The 22,475-nt window shown below is 44.6% G+C and overlaps 1 protein-coding gene across 5 annotated transcripts in view; it reads left to right on the top strand.

The window, feature by feature from the left end:
- Positions 1-22,475, top strand: part of NRG4 (neuregulin 4) — a 211,101-nt gene that overhangs the window by 36,154 nt on the left and 152,472 nt on the right. Inside the window, exons 4-9 of one of the 5 annotated variants that reach the window (XM_084782970.1) lie at positions 3,413-3,559; positions 8,191-8,270; positions 14,123-14,254; positions 15,637-15,731; positions 17,099-18,916; positions 18,952-20,025. In XM_084782970.1, the coding sequence (XP_084639096.1) occupies positions 3,413-3,559; positions 8,191-8,270; positions 14,123-14,254; positions 15,637-15,653 (376 nt within the window). In that variant the 3' untranslated portion in view covers positions 15,654-15,731; positions 17,099-18,916; positions 18,952-20,025. The other 4 variants (XM_084782972.1, XM_084782973.1, XM_084782969.1 and 1 more) reach the window with 4 other exon arrangements.

Below are 22,475 nucleotides of genomic sequence, written 5' to 3'. Positions count from 1 at the left end.
TAAGAACCTCCTCCCTGACCCCTGATATGTAAGGAGATAACACACACTTGGAATAGACGCCAAGAATTTACTGGTAATGATAAGAACATTTGCTTTAAAACAATAATTTGCTAAAACAATCTAGTTATTTGTTAGTGATGTTAGTCGCGTTTGTTAGTCATGGAAGCATATATACATGTATGTATACAAATATACATATTTGATCCTGAGTGCCATGGAGCATCTGTAGCACTTTCTGTGATCCTCCTCCTTCACAAATATATGTAGCTCAGAGCGGCAGAAGCATAATACTTAGGGCCATTTCAGAAACTACTGGAAATTCTGCCCTAATCCTAAGCCAAAACTCATTTAACTATCTTTTATTAAAAAGTTAGCAACTTAAATGGTAATTTTAAATGTAAGTGTCCTAACAATACAATCCAAAGATACGCCATTTTGGATACTTTCATGCTGAGGAATGACAGGAGGAAAATATCAAAGCCTCTATCTCTCGTTATTAAACCATTATGTTTCTGTAAGCAGAAAACTCTGTATTCACAGTGGAAACCCTGAAGTTCCACCATACAATGAACGGTCTTAAGTCTGAGCTGAGCGGTAACAGGCAGCCTCCGTCAGAGCTGTGTGGAGACTACATGCACAGTGTCCTCTGTGTGTGTGTGTGTGTGTGTGTGTGTGTGTGTGTGTGTGTGTGTGTGTGTGCTCAGAATGAAGCTGCAGGGACCTGAGCCCTGCTAGAACCACCATGATCCCGTTTAACTGTGGATTCTGTTTGTGCCTTTGTATGGTCAGATATCTTTATTGTTGCCAGATTTTTCACAACCCCTACGCGCTGTTATGTGACCTCATATAAGGTTATAAACCATAGTTTATGAAGCTATATTCTGAGGAGTAATGTGCTTGTGTGCATGCGTGTGTGTGTATGTGTCTGTCTGTCTGTCTGTCTATCTGTCTGTCTGTCAGTCCTGGGAAGTTGAAAGTAAAACTAGAGAAGAACAAAATGAATTTTCACTCATCTTTTATCTTCTTGCGTGTCTTTAATTGAGTTATGGGAATAATAATATTTTCACATTTTATTCATTTATTTATTTTATGTGTATACGTGATTTGTTTGCACGTCTGTCTGTACACACCATGTGCATGCCTGGTGCCTGCAGAGACCAAATTAAGGCGTGAGATCCCCAGGGACTGTAGTTACAGATGGTTGGGAGCCTCAGGTGGGTACTGGGAAGTGAACTCAGGTCCTGTAGAAGAACAGCCAGTGCTCTTACCCACTGAGCCATCCCTCCAGCCCCAAGGAAAAACAGTATTTTAACATGTATACTGTAAGGAATTATGAAGTTTTTTCCCCAAAACATTTTTCATGTAGTGTTTTATATCCTGGCCTTATTTTCCCTTTCCTTGTCTCAACAAAGCAATCTTTCTAGAAGTTTGAGGTCCCCTATACTGCCTAAAGTCCCCCATGAAGCCAAGAGCAGTAACCGCCTGCCGTCATCAGGGCAGCGTGAGGCTCATACAATGCCTGCTGTTTGGTCAGCTAAGATTCACTCTGCGCTAAATTGTTTTTCTCTTATTTATATCTAGGCTATTAGTCATCCTGTCACATTCATTGTTAAAACCAGCAATTAGTTCACATATAATTCTCTAGGCACGTTGTAGAACGTGGGAGGCAGAGCGAATAAATGTCTAAATATTTACCTAATCTAAAAAGAGGTGAGGAGGAAAATTAGTTTTGGAAAATCAACTTTTACTTTTTTGTTGTTGTTGTTAAAAAAAATAGCTTAAAGTATGTACCTCTGTGTGCATACATACTCATTTTTATATAGCTTTATTATTACATATACTTTGTGAGTTTCCTATATAACTTCTTGAGTTACTTTATAAACAAATGCTCATATTAAAAAGAAAAAAGTTGAGCCAGGCGTGGTGGGGCACGCCTTTAATCCCAGTACTCAGGAGGCAAAGGGAGGGGCATCGCTGTGAGTTCAAAGCCAGCCTGGTCTATGAAGAGTCCAGGACAGCCATGGCTACACAGAGAAACCCTGTCTCGAAAAAACATTTAAAAAAGAAAAAGAAAAGAGGAAGAAAGAAAGAAATTGTGGGTTTTTTTAAAAATGGAGTTTCTCACTCCAGGCTTGCTGGGCTAGCCTAAAACTCACCATGTAGTCCAGGCTCGCCTTAAATTTGAGTTGCTCCTCCAGCCTTGGCTTCCCAAGTGCTAGGACTATAGATGTGTGCCACCATTTCCAGACAAAATACTTTTTATTTTACATTCAACTGTAATACAAATTGACTAGATGCCAAGCAGCATAATTCTTGATCATGTACATTAATCCTTTAAACAGGGACAGGAAAAGAGGGCTGACTGGCCATACCAAAGACTGATTCTTTTTTGTTGTTGTTGTTTTTGGTCTTTCAAGACAGGGTTTCTCTGTGTAACCCAGGCTGTCCTGGACTTGCTTTGTAGACCAGGCTGGCCTCGAACTCACAGTGGTGCCCTACCTCTGCCTCCTGAGTGCTAGGATTAAAGGTGTGTGCCTCCACGCCCGGCCAAAGACTGATTCTTGTGGTATTCTTTGCTGTGTTGTGTTGTCTCTGAAGGAAAATAGAAATGCTGTTAGTTATATAAAGTTGACGTAAGTTCAAGAAGGCGTGATTGAATAGCAGGGAAGGGGTATAATAGTGAATAAATCAGGCTTTGGAAGAAGCACTGATCTCGAAGAAAAGTTGCATCATGTATACATCTATATGAAATGCAGTAGACTAGATTGTAGATGGTTTTGCGTTATATATGGGCAGTTACACCATTAAAAATGTAGACTTCAGCCGGGCGTGGTGGTGCACGCCTTTAATCCCAGCACTCGGGAGGCAGAGGCAGGTGGATCGCTGTGAGTTCGAGGCCAGCCTGGTCTACAAAGTGAGTCCAGGATGGCCAAGGCTACACAGTGAAACCCTGGCTCGAAAAAGCCCAAAAAAAAAAAAAAATGTAGACTTTAAGCTCTGATCACATGCATCTGCAGTCCCAGCTACTTGGAAAGCTGAGGCAGGAGGATCACTTCAGCCAGGGGGTTGAGGACAGCTAGAAGACCAACATTGCAAGACCCTTCTGCAAAAGTTGGGCAGGAAGAGAAGCCGAGCCTCGCAGGCACCAGCGCTGTCCGCACTTGGAGTCTGAATACTACCTGGTTCCTCTAGACGCTAAGCCGCCGGCGAAGTCTAAAAGAAAGGGAGCAGGCGTGGAATAACGCATCTGCCTACACCTGCGGCACCGTGAGCGTTGCGTCAGGCATGGCCACTCCACGCTCACTGAAAAGTAGACACTGTTCGTTCCCTTCACTCCGGCTGGAGACCCTGTGTTGTCCGCATCGACGTCTAGAACCGAGATTCAATCTCCATCTAAACTTTTATCCTATAGGTGCATTGAGAATTATACAGGAGCTCGCTGCGAAGAGGTTTTTCTCCCAAGCTCCAGCATCCAAAGCCAAAGTAACCTGTCGGCAGCTTTCGTGGCCCTGGTGATCCTCGTCACCCTCGCCATCGCGGCGCTCTGCTTCCTGTGCAGGTAACTGAAGTGGAGCCAGACTCGCACAAAGCAGCAGCCTCTGAGTAACTAACATGCTCTTTACTTCTAGAAGTTTCTGCAGATACCATTTTTATGTCTGGCATTATCTCTCTAATACAATTTTGTTATAGACTAATAAGTCATTTAGAAAGCATCGTAAGCAATTTCAACTTCTTCTTTGTCACCGTCATCATCGTTTGCCTCGGTGCCTCTAAGCTAGGAGGACCCACACACTCACCGTAGGACTTTAGCTACACATGTGTTTTTTTTTTTTTTAGTAAGCTTTGAATATGGAAAGCCAAGTGACTCATGCAGTACTCTAGAAGCATAAGGCACATGGCTGGTGTCCACCATCAGCCTTTTCTTTAACGTCTATTATGGGATAGACATATGAACATAGCGGGAACAAGGTAGAAATGTTCCCTAAATTCAGGGGTTATTTAAATCTAGAGAAACAGAGAAGAAAACAGTGAAACAAAAGGAAAAATGACATGTTGCAAGACTTTACATCGAAGATTCCTTTTGACTTATCTTCAGTGTTTTGGAGGGAAAAAATTAAGGGAATATGAAATTAAGTTTAGTGGTTATTTTGTATTAATAAATATTAAGTGTGCATCTGTTACTCTTATATGGTTATGAAAATGAAGCTGATAGTCATCATAAACCAAGTTGGCTTGAGAAGTTAGTATTCTAAGAATAAGATGTAGATAAAATAATATTTCATAAACCCTGACTAAAATTTGGAGGGACTTTACTCTTCTTTTTCCAAGGCAGGGTTTCTCTGTGTAACAGGCTTGGCGGCCCTGGACTCACTTTGTAGACCAAGCTGGCCTCGAACTCATGGAGATCGGCCTGCCTCTGTCTGCCCAGTGATGGGATTAAAGGTGTGTGCCACCTCACCTGGCTGACTTTACTCTTTTTATTTTTTATTTTATTTATTTATTTTGGTTTTTCGAGACAGGGTTTCTCTGTGTAGCCCAGGCTATCCTGGACTCACTTTGTAGACCAGGCTGGCTTCAAACTCACAGAAATCCACCTGCCTCTGCCTCCCAGTGCTGGGATTAAAAGCGTGCACCACCACCACCCAGCGCTTTTTAAATATGCATCACTGTGTAGTTTATTTCAAAGTATCACTTAAGCAACCAGTAGATCTTCTCTCACGATTTTTGCATCTAAATATCTCAGATATAAAAGCTTACTGTCTCATAACATCCAAACGTGTCTCCCATGTGATCTGTCATTTGCTTGTGCCCCTCGCCATGCACGAGCAAGGGTTAGAGTTTAAGGCTGGGGCTCTGTAGCTCAGTGACAGTGTGCTTGTCTGGCAGGCATGAGGCTCTGGCTTCAGTTGTTGAGTTGTGAGAAGAAATAGTGTTTATTTCTCTAGACAGGCACCACGATTGCTTTAGCCATAAATGTTGTGCCAATGTTACAATTAATAACTTAAGAAATTAAAAATTTGGCAATTAAGATTAAGCTCTGAAAGAAAAAAAAAGATTTAGCCAGGTGTGGTGGTGCATGCCTTTAATCCCGGCATTCAGGAAGCAGAGGCAGGCAGATCTCTGTGAGTTCGAGTCCAGCCTGGTCTACAAAGTGAGTCTAGGACAGCCAAGGCTACACAGAGAAACCTTGTCTCGAAAAAAAAAAAAAAAGAAAGAAAGAAGAGAGAGAGAGAGAAAAGATTTAAGCTCTGTCTTAGAATCAGTGAGTATTTTGAGGCTGGCCTCAAACTCAGAGGGATCCACCCACCTCTGCCTCCTGAGTGCTGGGATTACAGGCATGCACCACTGCACCCAGCTAATAAAAGCTAATACTATGAATAAGAAAATTCATAGTATATAATCATTATGGGTTAGCACATGGATTGGTTGTGCTAAACATAGTCATAAAGAGTCAAAACTACACCCTTCCTTTTCCTCTTCCAGGGACGGTGCTTAGAGGTACTCAAAATGGTCCAGCATTTGACATACCGTCATAGGCCTCCTACAATACAGCCTCTAACAAAACTAGGCTGTCTCGAACCCCTGGCAACAGGATTGTTTACCTGTACACCAAGAAGGTTGGGAAAGCACTTAAATCCGTAAGCGGTGTGTGCCCAGGCAGACTGCGTGGGGTTCGTGCTGTGAGGCCTAAAGTCCTGATGAGGCTGTCCAAGACAAAGAAGCACGTCAGCAGGGCCTACAGCCTCCTCTGAGCACACAGCAACCATCACTGATGCCTCATCTCTGCTCCCGCCCTCCTGAGTGCTCAGCAGGCTGAATAAAAGAGTCAAAACTACAAAGGAGCCACCACAAGTGCTACCACATGGTGGCTAACAACTGCCTATAACTCTAGTTACAGGGGATCTAACCTCTCCTCTGAACTCCTCAGGCACCAGGCATGCACGTGGTACATATACATACATGCAGGCAAAGCTTTCATATGCAAAAATATATATAAATATAAAATTTTAAATAAATAAATGATATGTTTACAAAAGAGCAGACTTGGCAAAGGCCAATGCAGAAGCTGAAAAATAAAATTATAATTAAAAATATTCAATACATCTTATTCAGTGTCTTTTAAGTTTAGTTTGTTTTTAAACAGATTAGAAGGAGTAAGAGCAGGGATGGAGAGACAGAAAGACAGGAGAGAGAGAGAGAGAGAGAGAGAGAGAGAGAGAGAGAGAGAGAAACCAACACTGGAGGAGAGATGATAAAAATGGGAAAAGTATCCCAGACCTAAAAGAACTGTAAAATATTAAGGAAAAGTAAAGAAATGTGAAAAAATAGATTGACTATGTTTAATTTACGCTTCTCTGGAGTTGTGGGGGACAGGGGGGACTTGGGACAGAGACAGTGTTTGAAGAGGGTAATAGCTGAGACATTCAGAATGTATAAATTGCCAGGCAGTGGTGGCGCACGCCTTTAATCCCAGCACTCGGGGAGGCAGAGGCAGGCAGATCTCCATGAGTTCAAGGCCAGCCTGGTCTACAGAGAGTTCCAGGATAGCCAGGGCTACACAGAGAAACCTGTCTTGAAAAACCAAAAAACAAACAAACAAACAAACAAATCCAAAACCAGAATATATAAGTTACCTACAGATTCAGTAGGTTAAAGAAAAACACATGTGCGTAGCACAGCCTCATAAAATCACAGAACACCCATTCTAAAGTGAAAATCGCTGAAGTAAAAAGACAGCAAGTCTTCAAGGACCAAGTAGTTCAGGTGCCTGCTGAGCACTCAGGAGGGCGGGAGCAGAGATGAGGCATCAGTGACGGTTGCTGATGGAGGCTCAGAGGAGGCGACCAGATGCACGTGCCTGAAGCTCCAGTGTTTGGGGTGGGGGTGGAGACGGGCGGGTACCAGCTCCCTGACCAGCTAGCCTACCTGAAATGGTGAGCTTTGGGTTCAGTGAAACACCCTGCCTGTTTGAAGGGAGTCAGGTAGAAAGTGATAGAGAAAGACACCCAATACTGAGAACTCCCTCAGGCCTCCATACGGGCAAGTGTGCACAGCACACACACACACACACACACACACACACACACACACACACACACACACGATGGCAGAAAGAAGGAAAAAGGAGGAAATGTTTAATAAATGAAAGAAATAGTTCTTTAACATGACTGATGGTGGTTGAAAGAGCTTTGACCCAAGGGCCTTTCTGTAACTCAGGAAACAATGCTACTTGAGAGAGGTCCGAAAAGTCCCCTTTTCCCCAGTGCTACAACCCCTCCTAGATTGGCATTTTAGGATTAGAGGCCAGTACGCCTTTAGGAAATGCCATTTTGCTATGACTAGATGATGTGAATTCATTTTTCACTAGTGTAAGCTAATACACTGGGATTGACATATTTGAAATAAAAAAACTTTTTACACTGCAATTTTCATTTTAATATTTAGAGTTGTTTCTAAAATTCACATGGTCACAGGGCTAGAGAGATAGCTCAGTGGTCAAGGGCACAGACTGATCTTCCAGAGGTCTTGAGTTCAATTCCCAGCAACCACATGGTAGCTCACAGCCATCTATAATGAGATCTGATGCCCTCTTTAACACTGTATGCATAGTAATAAATAAATCCTTTTTAAAAATTCACATGGTCCAGCACTCAGGAGGCAGAGGCAGGTGGATCACTGTGAGTTTGAGGCCAGGCTGGTCTGCAAAGTGAGTCCAGGACAGCCAAGGCTACACAGAAAAACCCTTGTCTGGGGCGGGGGGAAGTTGTGGCAGAATCCACGTGGTCACAAATTATAACCTGTATAAGGTTATAACCCGAACCTGATGAAGCTTGGGTCCAAAGTGACTTTTTTATTGCCATGAATTAGAGTTGTTCACCCACGCCACCCCATATTACACAGTGGTGAGGAGTAATTTCTTTACAGAAACACCACCCAAGACACAGCATTGGTGCCATGCTGTAGGCTCAGCTCAGCAGCATCCAGAGTGTCACAGCCACCTCCGTGGGCAGGTTGGCTGGTGGGGGTAGGGGTGGGGTGGAGATACATCATTAGGGCAGCCCTATGGTTTTAGGTCACTCTAGAGAGAAAGAGCCTTCAAATGTTGAAGTTTAATTTTCCTTCTGATTCTTCTGCTGTGTTTTCCAACTTCATGTTTTCCATTTGTTTTTCTCTCCTCTTTGATGCCAGGAAGGGGCACCTGCAGAGGGCCAGTTCAGTCCAGTGTGAGATCAGCCTGGCAGAGACAAGCAACACCGGTCCCCACCACAGTGAGTAAATTCCCACCGGGGTGCTTATAGGAACAAGTGATATCTTTGTTATGTGTATGGATTTGTGTTCACAGACATTCAAAAGGGTGACCCTAAGAGTTTTTCCATGGATTTTGTGCTAATTATTATTTTTTCATATGAGAATATGTTTGTTTGTTTGTTTATGTTTTTCAAGACAGGATTTCTTTGTGTACCCTGGCTGTACTGGAATGCACCGCGTAGTCCAGTCTGGCCTTAGAGATCCGCCTGCCTCTGCATCCCAAGTACTGGGATTAAAGACATGAGCCACCACCACCTGGCAGATTAATGTCTTATTAGCAGTGTGACAGAAGTAATACTTTCTCCAAAATTAATATGTGAAATTATATGAATTTCATTACTTGAAGCGATGCCCTCAGCTGTAACATCCGATGTGGGCTGTGCTGGGGACTCAGAGCGGGGAAGTTACCCTAGGAGTGAGAGAATCTTTGAGAAAACTATAGATAAACCAATGTTTTGTTTTGTTGGTTTTTCGAGACAGGGTTTCTCTGTGTAGCCTTGGCTGTCCTGGACTCACTTTGTAGAACAGGCTGGCCTCGAACTCAAAGCGATCCACCAGCCTCTGCCTCCCGAGTGCTGGGATTAAAGGCTTGCACCACCATGCCCCGGCGACAAGTCAATGTTTTAAGCAGTCTTTATTGAGATTTCTAGCCAAGTAGGACAGCAAGCACTGATTTCCTTCCTCTTACTTGAAAAAAAAGGTTGACAAGCTATGAGGCGCAACGGCTGACCTCTAGTCTCAGAACGCACATGCGCTGTGACCCAGTGGTTGACCGCTACTATTAGAACTCGCATGCGCGCACTAATAATTTTTTTTTTTTAATGCTGGGCTTGGTGACAGTCCTACAATCAATCCTACTGTGGGGAACAAAGGGACAGGAGCATCTCTGGATTTTGTTGGCCACAGGCCTTTAATCCCAGCATTCAGGAGGCAGAGGCAGGCGGATCGCTGTGAGTTCGAGGCCAGCCTGGTCTAAAAAGCGGATCCAGGACAGCCAAGGCTGCACAGAAAAACCCTGTCCCCCCCCCACGCCCCCCAAAAAAGATGTCGGTTCTCTTTCATTTTAGTTTGCCCTGAGATTAGTACCATCCCAATAAACCACAACAGGTGTTTTTGTGGTAATCGACAGGGTGACTGTAACATACCACGGGGAATACAAAGGGCCTGGACTAGGAACGCAGTGATGGAACAGCACACGGAAGGCCCTAAACGCCCTGACTTCCAGCTCATTGTAAAACGACCATAGTCCAGGCGGCCTGGCGCTGGCAAGACAAGGACTGCAGGGCTCTAGACATGGGCTCCCAGGCAGCACTCTAACAGGATGCTGTGTGACAGTCACATATCCACATACAAGGAGAAATAAAGTCTTTTTCCCCACGTACAGGAATAACTCATGATGACTTTGAATGGGAAAACCAAGATACAAATCTATTAGGAGAAAGTCTTCATGCCCTCAGGTCAGGCAAAGATGGAATGTGAAAGCACAATTGGTAAAATGCGTGACATACTGGATTGAAGGCAGTTGGCAAATTCCCACGCTTCAAACGATTCCACTGGAAAAATGAAATACAAGGCACAAAATAGGAGAAAACACTTCCAAGTCATCTATCTGACAGGTGGCATAACATCTACAAGAACTCACTCAGCTCAAACGTCTCAACTTGGTCATAGAAAAAAACCTGCAACTAATGTGTGGCCATTTTACCAAAGAAAATACACAAATGGCCAACAAGCACATGAAAAAATACGTGCTTAGGGGCTAGAGAGATGGCTCCGTGGTTAAGAGCCCTGTCTGTCCTTCCAAAGGACCCGGGTTCAATTCCCAGCACCCACATGGCAGCGCACCAACTGTCTGCAACTCCAGTTCCAGGGGACCTGACACCTTCACACTAATGCACACAAGATAACATTAAAGAAAGTATTTTTTTAAAAAAGAAAAGAGCCGGGCGTGGTGGTGCACGCCTTTAATCCCAGCACTCGGGAGGCAGAGGCAGGGAGATCACTGTGAGTTCGAGGCCAGCCTGGTCTACAAAGCGAGTCTAGGACAGCCAAGGCTACACAGACAAACCTTGTCTCAAAAAACCAAAAAAAAAAAAAAAAAAAGAAAGAAAAGAAAAAAAATACGTGTTTAACACACTAGTGCCGCTGTGACTTTTAAAAGCCTGAGGGCTATGAGAGCGCACCGTTCTCAGCTGCCGTGACTATAAAATGGTGCGGACAGTTTACTAAGGCGCCCAGCAAACCCCTCCTTAGCTACCACCCAAACAGAAACCTGTGTTTGTACAACAAACCTGGATATTCACAACAGCATCCCTCCCTGCAACCAGGAAGTGGACATCGCCCGGAAGTTCACTTCTGTGCCCGTAAATGGTCAGCCATCGCTGTGCAAGCACAACACATCCACGTGCGCTGTCCCATGATCAGACCCAGCTGTGCTGTGTGGTGGGGGCTGCACGGTTCCCTGCGTGCACCTGCCTTCATATTGACACAGGAGAGGGGGTTCCTAGGGCCCGGGGTTGGAATGAGCAATGACCACAGACAGCCCTGAAAATATTTCCAGGTAGATGGATCTGCTCTTTTTTGTTTGTTTATTTTGTTTTGTTTTTTGTTTTTTGAGACAGGGTTTCTGTGTGTAGCCTTGGCTGTCCTGGACTCACTCTGTAGAGCAGGCTGGTCTCAAACTCATAGCGATCCGCCTGCCTCTGCCTCCCAAATGCTGGGATTAAAGGTGTGTGCCACCACCACCCAGCATGATGGATCTGCTTTTAACACTGGGTCATGGTTGTGGCTTATGGTTGTAATTTTTTTTTTAAGCCAGTGAATAGTATATAAAGGTGAATGCTGCAAGTTGTTAGTTTTCAACTAACACTGCCAGGGCTGGGTACGTATGCACTGAAAAAGGAAGCTGAGCTGCTGGCACCATACATAAAATGAACTCAAAGTGGATGTGAAATTACATATAAGACCCACGAGACTCATACAAATCTTGGAAAAGTACTCACAAAGCTGGAGTTGGCAATGATTCTTGTGTATAAATAACAACTAGATATAGTCAACTAAAAATTTTTTTAGACAAATTAGGCTTCATCAAAATTAAAAATTGATTTCACTAAAGGACCTTGCCTACAAAAGGCAGCCCACAAAACATGAGGAATGACCTTTTAAACCTCTAGGATTTAATACAGAGACTTTCTTTCATGTGCACCTATGTGTGACTGAAAACAGACAGGAGACTGTCTTGAGGGATGTGTGTCGTCCCCCAGGAAAATGTAAAGAAACATCTATTTAAACCCAAACAAAAGTAGACAGACCTAAGAAAGATTCTACCAATTTCAGCTTGACATGACAAATGCGTCCTTTAGGGTTTCATAACAGGGATGTAGGTGACCCACAGGCCTGCTCACTGAGCTCCTGCTGTGTGGCTCTCAATTGGCAGTGGAGTTGGTACAGACCCGGGCTAAGGATGCCACCTAGTGTTAAACTGGGAGACTGCAGGCTCAGGTAACAAGTGCCCACAAAGGGTAGTGCCCACGAAGATGCTGCCTTTTCTCTTACAGAGGTTTGCTGGTCTCTAGAGAAGACAGCCCATTTTGCTGCAGGCTGGCCCACAGAACATTTAAGTGGCATCTCACTGCAAGATGGAGCTACTGTGCCACAACCCAGGGCACTAATGCCAATGTAGGAGGGAGCAAAGAAGGGGTAAGGGGCAGGGGGACAGATGTGAACAACGTACAATGATATGCATATATGAAAAGGCCATAATGGAGGCAGGTGGATCGCTGTGAGTTCGAGGCCAGCCTGGTCTACAAAGTGAGTCCAGGACAGCCAAGGCTACACGGAGAAACCCTGTCTTGAAAAACAAAAAAACAAAAAAAAAAACAAAACAAAAAAACAACAACAACAAAAAAAACCAAAAAAGAAAGAAAAAAGAAAAGAAAATGCCATAATGAAGACTATTATTTTGATAGCAACTTAAAATTAATAACAAGAAATAATCCTGAATAAATAACTTGAAGCAAATTTTTTTAAAAAGCCCAATTTGAAAAATAGCAGCCGGGCGTGGTGGCGCACGCCTTTAATCCCAGCACTTGGGACACAGAGGCAGGTGGATCGCTGTGAGTTCGAGGCCAGCCTGGTCTACAAAGTGAGTCCAGGACAGCCAAGGCTATCACAGAGAAACCCTGTCTCGAAAAACCAAAAAAGAAAGATAGCAGGGGATTTCCGCAGAAATGTCTCCAAGAGCGTGTGAAATGTCCAGCATCGCTGGCCACTGGGGACGTGAAAAGGAGAGTGTGGATCCCTCACACGTTAGGAGTGACCACGTGTTGCCAAGGATGCACACAAATTAGAACCCTTGTGTATTGCTGGTAAGGATATAGCATGTTCTAATCACCTAGATACACAGCATGACAGGTCTTGAACAAAACCACAGAATCACCATTTTATCCCCAGGGGTTTACACACATGAGCAAACGTCTGTACACCACAGTCATAGAAGCTACATCCGTAATAGTGAAAAGGTGGAAAACAACTTAGGCGCCCGCTGGTGTGTGAACGGATGAAGTAAGTGGTTGCATATAAACGGAGCATGCGTTAGCCTGCTACTGTATTATGAATGAACTCTAAAGACGTTAGGCTGCGTGAAAAAGCCAGACTCAAAAGTAAGCACGGTGGTGGGGCATGGTGGCGCACGCCTTTAATCCCAGCACTCGGGAGGCAGAGGCAGTTGGATCTCTGTGAGTTCGAGGCCAGCCTGGTCTACAAAGCGAGTCTAGGACAGCCAAGGCTACACAGAGAAACCTCGTCTTGAAAAAAAAAAAAAAAGTACGTACTGTGTACACCACCAGAATGAGATCCTAGAGCAGTCAAATGCATGGAGACAAAAAGTGTAACTGCCTCACACCCAGGGCCTGCGGAGCCGCCTCACACCACACCCAGGGGCTGCGGAGCCGCCTCACACCCAGGGGCTGTGGAGCTGCAGAGTTGTTGTTTAATGTGTAGTGTTTTATTTGGAATAATAAAAAGTTTCTAGAGATGATGGTGATTCCTACTGTGTGACTGTGCTTCATGTTTCTGACCTGGACAATGGCTAAAATGGCAAATCCTGTTACACATTTCACAGTGAAGTCAACCAGAATAAATTAGTGATGATAGCATAGGATGCATTGAACTTTCACGTGCTCAAAATGATCACAGTCTCAAGATGCTAAGGGAATGTGTCCCTTACTGCGGAGCTTAGCGGCAACTCTAATTAATGGCTTGAGTTGGCCGTTGCTTACTCTGGAGCAGTACTGTCTGGAGTGACAATCGTGGTAAAGTGCTCACCAGTGAACCAACCAGTCAGGGCCCTCAAAGAGAAATGCAGGGGTTTATTATTGTGTCGGTATCTGGAAAGGTTAACGCACATAGTGCCCAATCCAAACCGGGTGTGTGTGTGGAAACAGCATTCTGCCACAGTCCCTGACGTAAGATGGGTGGATTAGTAAAACTCGGTGACTGTTTGCTTTTTATAAACCATGTGCAGATAAAACATGGAGAGAAGAGGTTTTAGAGAGCTGGATCTGTGGCTAAAAGGACAGACTGTTCAACTACCAGCACCCGTGTTTGGCAGCTCACAGCCACCGTAACTCCAGCTCCAGGCGGGTCCTATACTTCTGACCTCGTGTATGCATAATCCCTCCCACGCCTCATACACACAATTTAAAAAATATTAAAAAGAATAGGAAGCTCTCTTACAGACTCCCATTCATAAAATATGACCTGTACTGGGGAGAGTTTTAAATTCTAACTGCTTTCTTTCTTTATATACTAGTTGGGTTGGGCGTGGTTTCTGAGACTAAGCTACTCCATAGCTCCGGATGCCCTGGAACCCAGTGTATGGCTGAGCTTGCCTCAAGCTTGAAACAATCGTATTGCTTCTACCTCCCAAGTGCTAGTATTAGAGGTATGAGCCACCATGCTGGGATGAGATGAGTATTTTTTAAATATTTATTGATTGATTATGTATACAATGCTCTGTCTGCATATACACTTGCAGGCCAGAAGAGGGCATCTGATCACATTAAAGACAGTTATGAGCCACCATGTGGTTGCTGGGAGTTGAACTCAGGACCTCTGGAAGAGCAGACAGTGCTCTTAACCTCTGAGCCATCTCTCCGGCCCTGAGATGAATTTTTTTTTTTAAATAGAGGAAAAAAGATCATGAGAGCATCCATAACAACCAAAATCCAGGATAGGGTGAGTATCAGTTTATGAACTTACCATATGTGACCAGGCATTTTTCCAAGGCCAAAAAAGCAGCTATTATCTAAGGCCGTAACACAGAGAGGAGAGGAGATGCGCGTGGTAGGTGAAAGCTGGAGTATGAAATGAGCCTGTTACAGACTCTCTCAGCTCTGACCTGTGTTGTGAAAACTCAAGGTCAGAGAACCATGTTCAACCATAGATGAGTGATGCCACCCCAGTGGCGATGTCATTGGTCCCGATTCAGCACCTCAGGAGACAGGTATATTTACACTGTCCCTGGGCTTCTGGAATACAGACTTGTAAGCAACCCTCCTTACTTGTCCCATTAGGAACCCACAGCCTCAAGTCCCAGCACATGGCAATTTGTAAGAGTCGAGTAAGTGGTGCTGCATCAAGACGCCAGTACAGCAAGAATTGAAACCCAGATGTGTCTGGCTTCCCAACTCATGCCTCTCTGTCTCTGTCTCTCTCTCTCTCTCTCTCTCTCTCACACACACACACACACACACAGGTGTACAGAGGTCAAAGGTCACAGGATACTATTATGGAGTCAGGTCTGTTCCCACCAGTAATGGGTGGTGGGAACTGAACTAGTTACCAGCCTTGCATGGCTGGGCTGTGTTGCTGGCCTCCAAGCCCGTTTCCCTCTTGTGCACACGACCTTCCACAGGTCCTTGGGGGTTGCAGGCCAGAGCAGCTTTGCTCCCAGGATTCTCCCATGCCTGTGTTTGATATTTCTTCCATGTTTGGCATCTCCTGCTGTCTTTGCTCTCAGTGACTCTCCCTGGCACTCTTCTCTTCGCCCAGCCCTTTGTCATTGTGAATAATTCAGAAAGATCATTAAGCTTATTAGAACTTTAAGCAGCAGAAGGGCAGGAAGGCAGAGGCACTTGAGAGATTAGAATGGGGTTGCAGACACACTGTGCACAGGTGATGTAGGGCACTTGTCCTGGGTGTCTGACTTAAGCTCACCTCAAGTCTTCTGCCCCAAATAGAAGCTGTGGGTTTATATGTGCAGGTAAGAGGGTAGGTAGGTGTGTGTGTGTGCGCGCAGGTCTCATGTCTTACTTTCTTCCACAGGTCACAGAGAGCACTGAGGACACACCCAGTGAGGGGCGCTATTGAGTCACCTTACACAGGCAGGAAGTGAACCGTGAACCACGCAACAAGGGAAGGTAATGTTTCAATTTTCCTTTCTTTAAACAAGAGGCTTGGTAAATGGTCCTGTAAGACCTGGGGGGCTAGATCCTACTTCCCAGAGCCCAATGAGACATGAGAGTACAGTCCGGTGCAAACAGCAAGGGATGCTTTATTGATCCATCACGATGGGGTCTACCAAGCTCTATTGAGCTGGAGACCCCGAATAAGCAAGGCTTGGGTCTTTTAGACTCTTACAGAAGCAGACCTTAGTACAAACATGATTGGTTAGTTGACCTTTAACATGATTGGTTACTAGTTATTTATTCTTGAAGGGGCAAGAGCTCAGCTTGGGACATCACGTGCTGTCAGGTGCTAGGGACAGGGGGCCAAGAGCTCAGCTTGGGACATCACGAGTGCTGTCAGGCGCTCAGGACAGGTATGAGGGTGTGGTTTTAGAACAGCCCTGAGGCCATCTCGGAAGGTATTGAGTGGCCAGGCCAGGGTTGAAAAACAACTTTTCTATCTTTTCAGGCCTATCCAAGGCAGACTGCTTAGGGGAGGGGAAGCAACATACCGTGCAATACTCTTTTTAGCAGTGACAGTACAATCAGACTATGGAGAAATCCTGAGTAAAGTCTGGAGTAAGAAAAAAAAAGATGAAAATTAATTTAGTGCAAGGAGTAGCTGATTTAGAGCATTACAAAACACCTCACTCCAACCGTTGGCTACTAAAGAAAGAAAGAGAAAGAAAGAAAGAAAGAAAGAAAGAAAGAAGACAGGGCTGCTCCTAGGTATGTGGAGAACAAAGGTTATTGTAGATAAAAGGGAGAGCATAGCCAGAGGCACAGACATCTGGAAGATTCCAGAGTGAACATGACCAGACTGAGCTAAGACTTGAGGAGGGGAGGAAGAGAGAGGGGAGAGCCAGACCAAGATGCCAGGAGGATAAAGGACAGACCAAAAGTTTATAAATAAATAAATAAATAAATAAATAAATAAATAAATAAATAAATAAATAAAGCTGGATAGCCAAAATGGCTGGATTAGAGGGGGAAGGGCAGCCCAATCCCTGGGCTGGAGAAGTTCCTGGTATGGCGTGGGGTATGCCAGCCACACCCTGTAACAGATGGGGAGAACCCGGCAGCTAGGTCTGCTTTCATATGTTAAATAGGCATATCAGCCATTTGTTCTGGGTTTGAGACCTAGCAGCTACCCGGAAATGCAAGCTAGAGTCTGAGAGGAGGGACCAGCAGTTGAGAAAATGCCTCCAGAAGACAGGGTTGCGGGCAAATACAAATGGAAGAGCTACACAGGCACTTCACGTGGCGACTGAGAAAAGCAGGGCTTGATGGTCCTGTCAGCGTGACTAGCAGAGTTGTCTCCACTGGTCTTCCTGTCTTAGGGTTACCGTTGCTGTGCTCAAACACCATGACCAAAAGCAACCTGGGGAGGAAAGGGTTTATTTGGCGTCCAAGTCCTGGATCATAGTCCCTTGTGGGAAGAACATCAAAGGAATTCAAACCAGCTGGGAACCTGGAGGCCGGAGCTGACACAAAGGTCATGGAGGAGGATTGCATACAGCATGTTCTCAGGGCTCTCTTGCTCACCATACTTTTTTTTTGTTTTGTTTTGGTTTTTCAAGACAGGGTCTCTCTGTGTTAGCCTTGGCTGTCCTGGACTCACTTTGTAGACCAGGCTGGCCTCGAACTCACATCAATCCGCCCGCCTCTGCCTCCTGAGTGCTGGGATTAAAGGCGTGCGCCACCCCACCCAGCGGGAAACTGGCTCTTATCCACTAGAAACTGAACTTTTATTGTTTTCCAAACTCATAATACGCTGTAAGACATCCTAACGTGTGCTTGCCATCGGCAGCAAGCTGTGCGGTGATTCCAGCCGTCTCTTGATCAGGCCAGTCATGGGCTCCGTGGGCCATGGAGCTAAGCCACACGGTTTTGGTTAGACGAAGTGTGTATTAATTGCATTTGACTTGTGAATCGTCTCAGCTTCTACCAGGTTTGCTAGGCTGTGGCTCCACAGTCGGCGGAGGCTTGCTCAAGAAATCTGAGCAGAAAAATAATTAATTAAAACAAAACAAAACAAGGAAATCTGAGCAGTCTAGCCTCCTCCTGCCGCCCCTCACCCCCAGCTCCTTTAGGAAAAGCTTTGCACCCGCAGCAGGTATTCGCCAAAGCATTTTTTCAGGTCTCCGCTATTACAGAGCACCAAGTCTTCTCCCCCTAAGCAGCCCTCCTGTTCCACGGTCCACTCTCCATCTCCAGCGGACCTCTGACGCCTACTGACGTCTTCGCATTGTGCTTTCTGGACTCTCACACCGTAGTCCTAAACTTAAGTAGTCTCAGGCCTCGGCCACCCAAGACTCTTTTTCTTCTGTAGCCCGCCGCTGCATTTTACGTTTTTAACAGTTGGGGTGTTCTTTTGTGATGGTTTTTAAAATTTGTTTTTTTGGTTGGTTGGTTGGTTGGTTAGTTTTTTGGGTTTTTTTTTTGTTTGTTGTTTTTTTTTAGAATTTCACATATTTTGTGTATGTGTACATGTGTATGTATATACACACTTATAAATACAAATTGCTATGTCATTTTTGTGTTGCTTAGAGGTAGAAAGGGCTGACCTCTTGGGATTGGCTAGCTACCAGAGGGCTCTTCACCGGACAAGACTGGTTCTCCCTCTCTCAGCAACCGTTAGTTGCCTAGGAGTGTGAAGCTTTTGAAAGAATTCTCCCATATACACTCTCATGTCAACTGGCAGTGTCATGTTTAAGTCCGTGTTTAGACAATCACATTGGTGAGGTTTCCTGTGTGCAGCACCCCTGTCACACACAGAAGACACATCCCACTCGGGACCTCTGGCTCCTTTCTCCCTATGGGTCATTGTCGATATCTCATTTGGGGCTGGTCAATGGTTCTTCGGGAGGCAGAGGCAGGTGGATTGCTGTGAGTTCAAGGCCGGCCTAGTTTACAAAGCGAGTCCAGAGTCCAGGACAGCCAAGGCTACACAGAGAGACCCTGTCTTGAAAAACAAAACAACCTCCCCCCGAAAAAAAAAAGCTGCTTTGATGAGGGGTGTCTTAGGGTTTTATTTGCTGTGAAGAGACACCATGACCATGGCAACTCTCATAAAGGAAGGCATTTTAATTGGGGCTGGCTTTCAGTTCAGAGCTTTAGTTCATTATCCTCAGGGCTGGAAGCGTGGCAGCGTGCAGGCAGACATGGTGATAGAGAGGTTCCTGATCCGCAGGCAGCAGGCAGACACTGAGACACACTGGGCTTGAGCCTCTGAGACCATGCAAATATATTTGGGCTGCTTCCACCAGGAAGTAACTGGAAGCACATATGCATTGTTGCAGTCCACACGTTTTCAAAGCTCATCCACACTTAACCAAAATTCCATTAAGAACAGCTCAGTGTTACTCAGTGTGGGTACATTAGATTCTGTGTACCATGCAAATATGTTTGTAATACTTTCAATTCGACTGCTGTAAACAGTGATGTTACAATATATATCACCAGACCCCCGCTTTTATACTGAAATATTATACTTCACGTAGAATTTTTGGGTTGAATTGTAATTTCTGCTTAATTTGACAAGGATCATATTGTTTTCTGTAACAAATGTGCCATTTTAAGAGTTTTACCAGCAGCAGGGCCCGACACGTGTGCTTCTGTTACCATGTGTGCAGAGAAGGAAGAGGGTAAGGCTGGGAGAAGGAAGACACGCGCCATCCTAGCAGGGTGATGTGCCACGTCATTGGGGCTTAACATGCATTTCCCCGGGCATCAGTAGTTGACCATACTGCCAGTGTTTGTTAGTTATCTATGTATCTCCCATGGACACCTGATTAAGTCCCAAGCCACTTTTAATTAAATATGTGTTGTTGTACTTTAGTTCTGTGTTCTGGACATTAAGTACTTATTTGTGGCCTGCAAATATACTTTTAATTCTATGTATGAACTTTTTGCCTTATATTTTCATGCATAAAGCTTTAATTTTTTATTTTATTTTTTGGTTTTTTGAGATAGGGTTTCTCTGTGTAGCCCTGGCTGTCCTGGACTCTTTGTAGACCAGGTTGGCCTTAAACTCAAGAGATCCACCTGCCTCTGCCTCCTGAGTACTGGATTAAAGGCATACGCCACCACTTTTAATTAGACTGCTTAGGTCTGTTTTTGATTCCTAAAAATTTGGTAAGAACTCCACAAAAATCACTGTAAGATTCATTACCCTGATATTTTATCCTGATGTTTTCCTCTAAGGGTTGTGTATAGGGTTTCTTTTGTTTTGCTTTTTTTTTTAGCTATGATTGTTAAATATTTGGTTTTGGGTTTTTTTGTTTTTGTTTTTTTTTTTGGGGGGGTGGGGGGTTTCGAGGCAGGGTTTCTTACTTTGTAGCCCAGGCTGGCCTTGAACTCAGAGATCCATCTGCCTTTGCATCCCTGAATACTGGGATTAAAGATGTGTGCCACCACGCCCAGCTTTATTGTTAAATTTTTAAAAGTCTATTTTGAGTTAATGTTAATATATACTATTACTTAAGGTCCCGACTCCAGCACTGTTTTCTGGAAGGTTGCCTGTTCCTTATGGAAACTCGTCTTGGTACTTCTGTTGATAGTTCGTCATGCTGCAGATGTTTCTTTTCTAAGGCTCTCTGTTCCATTTTATTTTGATGCCAGAATCAGTCTGTTCTGGAATCAGATGTCTCATCCTACTTTATTATTTGAGATTGACTTGGCTATTCCATGTCCCTTGAGAGTGTATCTGAACTCTAGGGTGCATTTTTCTGTCCGGAAAAACAAAAGCAGCAGTGTGAGGCTATGGTTTGGATAGGGATTACACTGCACCTGTAGACTGCTTGGGTAGTGCCAGCATTTTAAAATGTCCAGCCCATCAATATGGATGTGTTCCATCATTTCTGCGGCAGCCCCAGTAGCTTATTCTTGAAGCTGCTGTAAAAAAGGAGCACTCTGATGGTTGGCTGTTCATTGCTGAAGAAGCAGCACTGGTACTGTGAGTAATTAGTTCTGAAAGTCTTCTGTGGAATCTTCAGGTTTCTATGTAAAAGATCAGACAATTTGTGAAGAGACTGTTTTGCTTCTTTCCATCTGATGCCTTCTCTTCCTGCTTAGTGGCCCCGGCCGGTCCATGCTGACTAGCAATAGTGCAGGCAAGCATCCTTGCCTACGTCTACAAGAGAAGCTTTTCCACTGCGTGATTTCAGTGCGGCCGGTCTCATGGTGGCTTTTATGTGGAGGTCATTCCTCTCTACTTTGTTAGTTGTTTTTAAGTACAAAAGGGTGGTTTTTTTGTTTTTTTGTTTTTTTTTACCAAATGCCTTTCCTGTTTTCCCATGCTAGTGCTATGTTGGCCAGCGATTTGTGTTTGCTCCACAAATCCTTCATGCTGGGCTCACCTGTTTAAATCTTCTGGTTCCAGCTTCAGCTTTTTTTCTTCACTGTCCCTCCCTGTCCCCAGAGGCCTCTGAAAGCATCTGGTAAGGTCATCGGTTAGTGGTTTTGTTTTATGTTTTTATAATTCCTTTCTCTTTGTGGACACCTAGTCTGTCCCTGGTATCAAACTCGGGTTGTGTCTTGGTGGCATGCAACTCTACCTGAGTCACCTTGAGGTATTTATCTTGAGTCCCTGAATGGACCTCATTTCCCTTGGCCTCTGTGTGCCTGTTACTTTTCATTCTGGATGTCAGTATTTTAACGCTATCACTCCCCGACTCTGATCCCAAGGTTTGCTAGTTCCACTTGTGTTTACTCTCCCAAACTTTTTACAGGTGCCCCCTTTTTCATCCTCTCCCCTTTATATCCAACCATTTACTCAGCAATGCCCACTATGCCAGTTTCCCCAGACTCAGGGATCAGACTCAGTTGAAGGGCCGAGGTGTCAGATCCTTAGAGCAAGTGGCTTCTCTTGGCATTTCGGCATTCCAAATCCTCCCTGTGGTTGCTTTCGGATGTTCCAACTTCCCAGTCTCTCCAACTGGCCACGCCCGCACAGCCGTGTTCTGCCTGCAGGGTTTCCTCTGCACCTCAACTACAAGGTTCCTCTTCGCTTTGTCTGTTGCTCACCTAAGCAAAAATAACAGGGCCAAAACTTACATGTGGGCGTTCACACTCTTACCCTGTAACACTGTGACATCTTCTTCCCCTTTCCTTGCATCAAAGGTATGGAAATAAGTTCCTTGAAACAACCCTTTTCTAACAAACTAGAGCCCCAGATATGGTTCATCTGGAGGTGTAGAGAGAAATCAGTGCTTTCCAAGCTTTGCAGGTGGGGCTTTTGAGGCTTGCTTGAGAAGGCAGCTCAGCATGTAAACCTGCCATCACTGTTGTCCTCTTATCAGCTTTTTGTCATGTGATTATTTTTGTAGCTTCATAAGTATCTGCAGCAGTTGCCATTTCTAGGCATTTGGTTGTTGTTGTTTTTTGTTTTTTTTTTGTTTTGTTTTGTTTTGTTTTTTTGACAAACTAGCAATTATTTCTTTAATACTTGTATTTGATTTTACTTACAGATTGTCTACTGCCCTGTTAGGATAAATCACTGGCCATTACAGAAATGTCACCCATTAGTTAACCTGTAAGAATATCCTGCAACATAGACCTGGTGCAGGTCCACGTTAATTTCTGCCTGTGAAGCAGTCTAGAGGCAGGCAGGCAGCCTGGGTCCACTGAGGGTACAACAACAGAAGTGTACAGAGACCCAGGCTCCTTCTGTGGTCCTCTGCACAGTGGAGTGCTGACTTCTTTGCAGCCTCCAAG

Source organism: Acomys minous, assembly GCF_964271855.1.
Source record: "Acomys minous genome assembly, chromosome: 5".
Lineage (NCBI taxonomy): Eukaryota > Metazoa > Chordata > Mammalia > Rodentia > Muridae > Acomys > Acomys minous.
The sequence above is the reverse complement of the archived record's forward strand: the minus strand, read 5'-3'. Positions and strand labels throughout refer to the sequence as shown.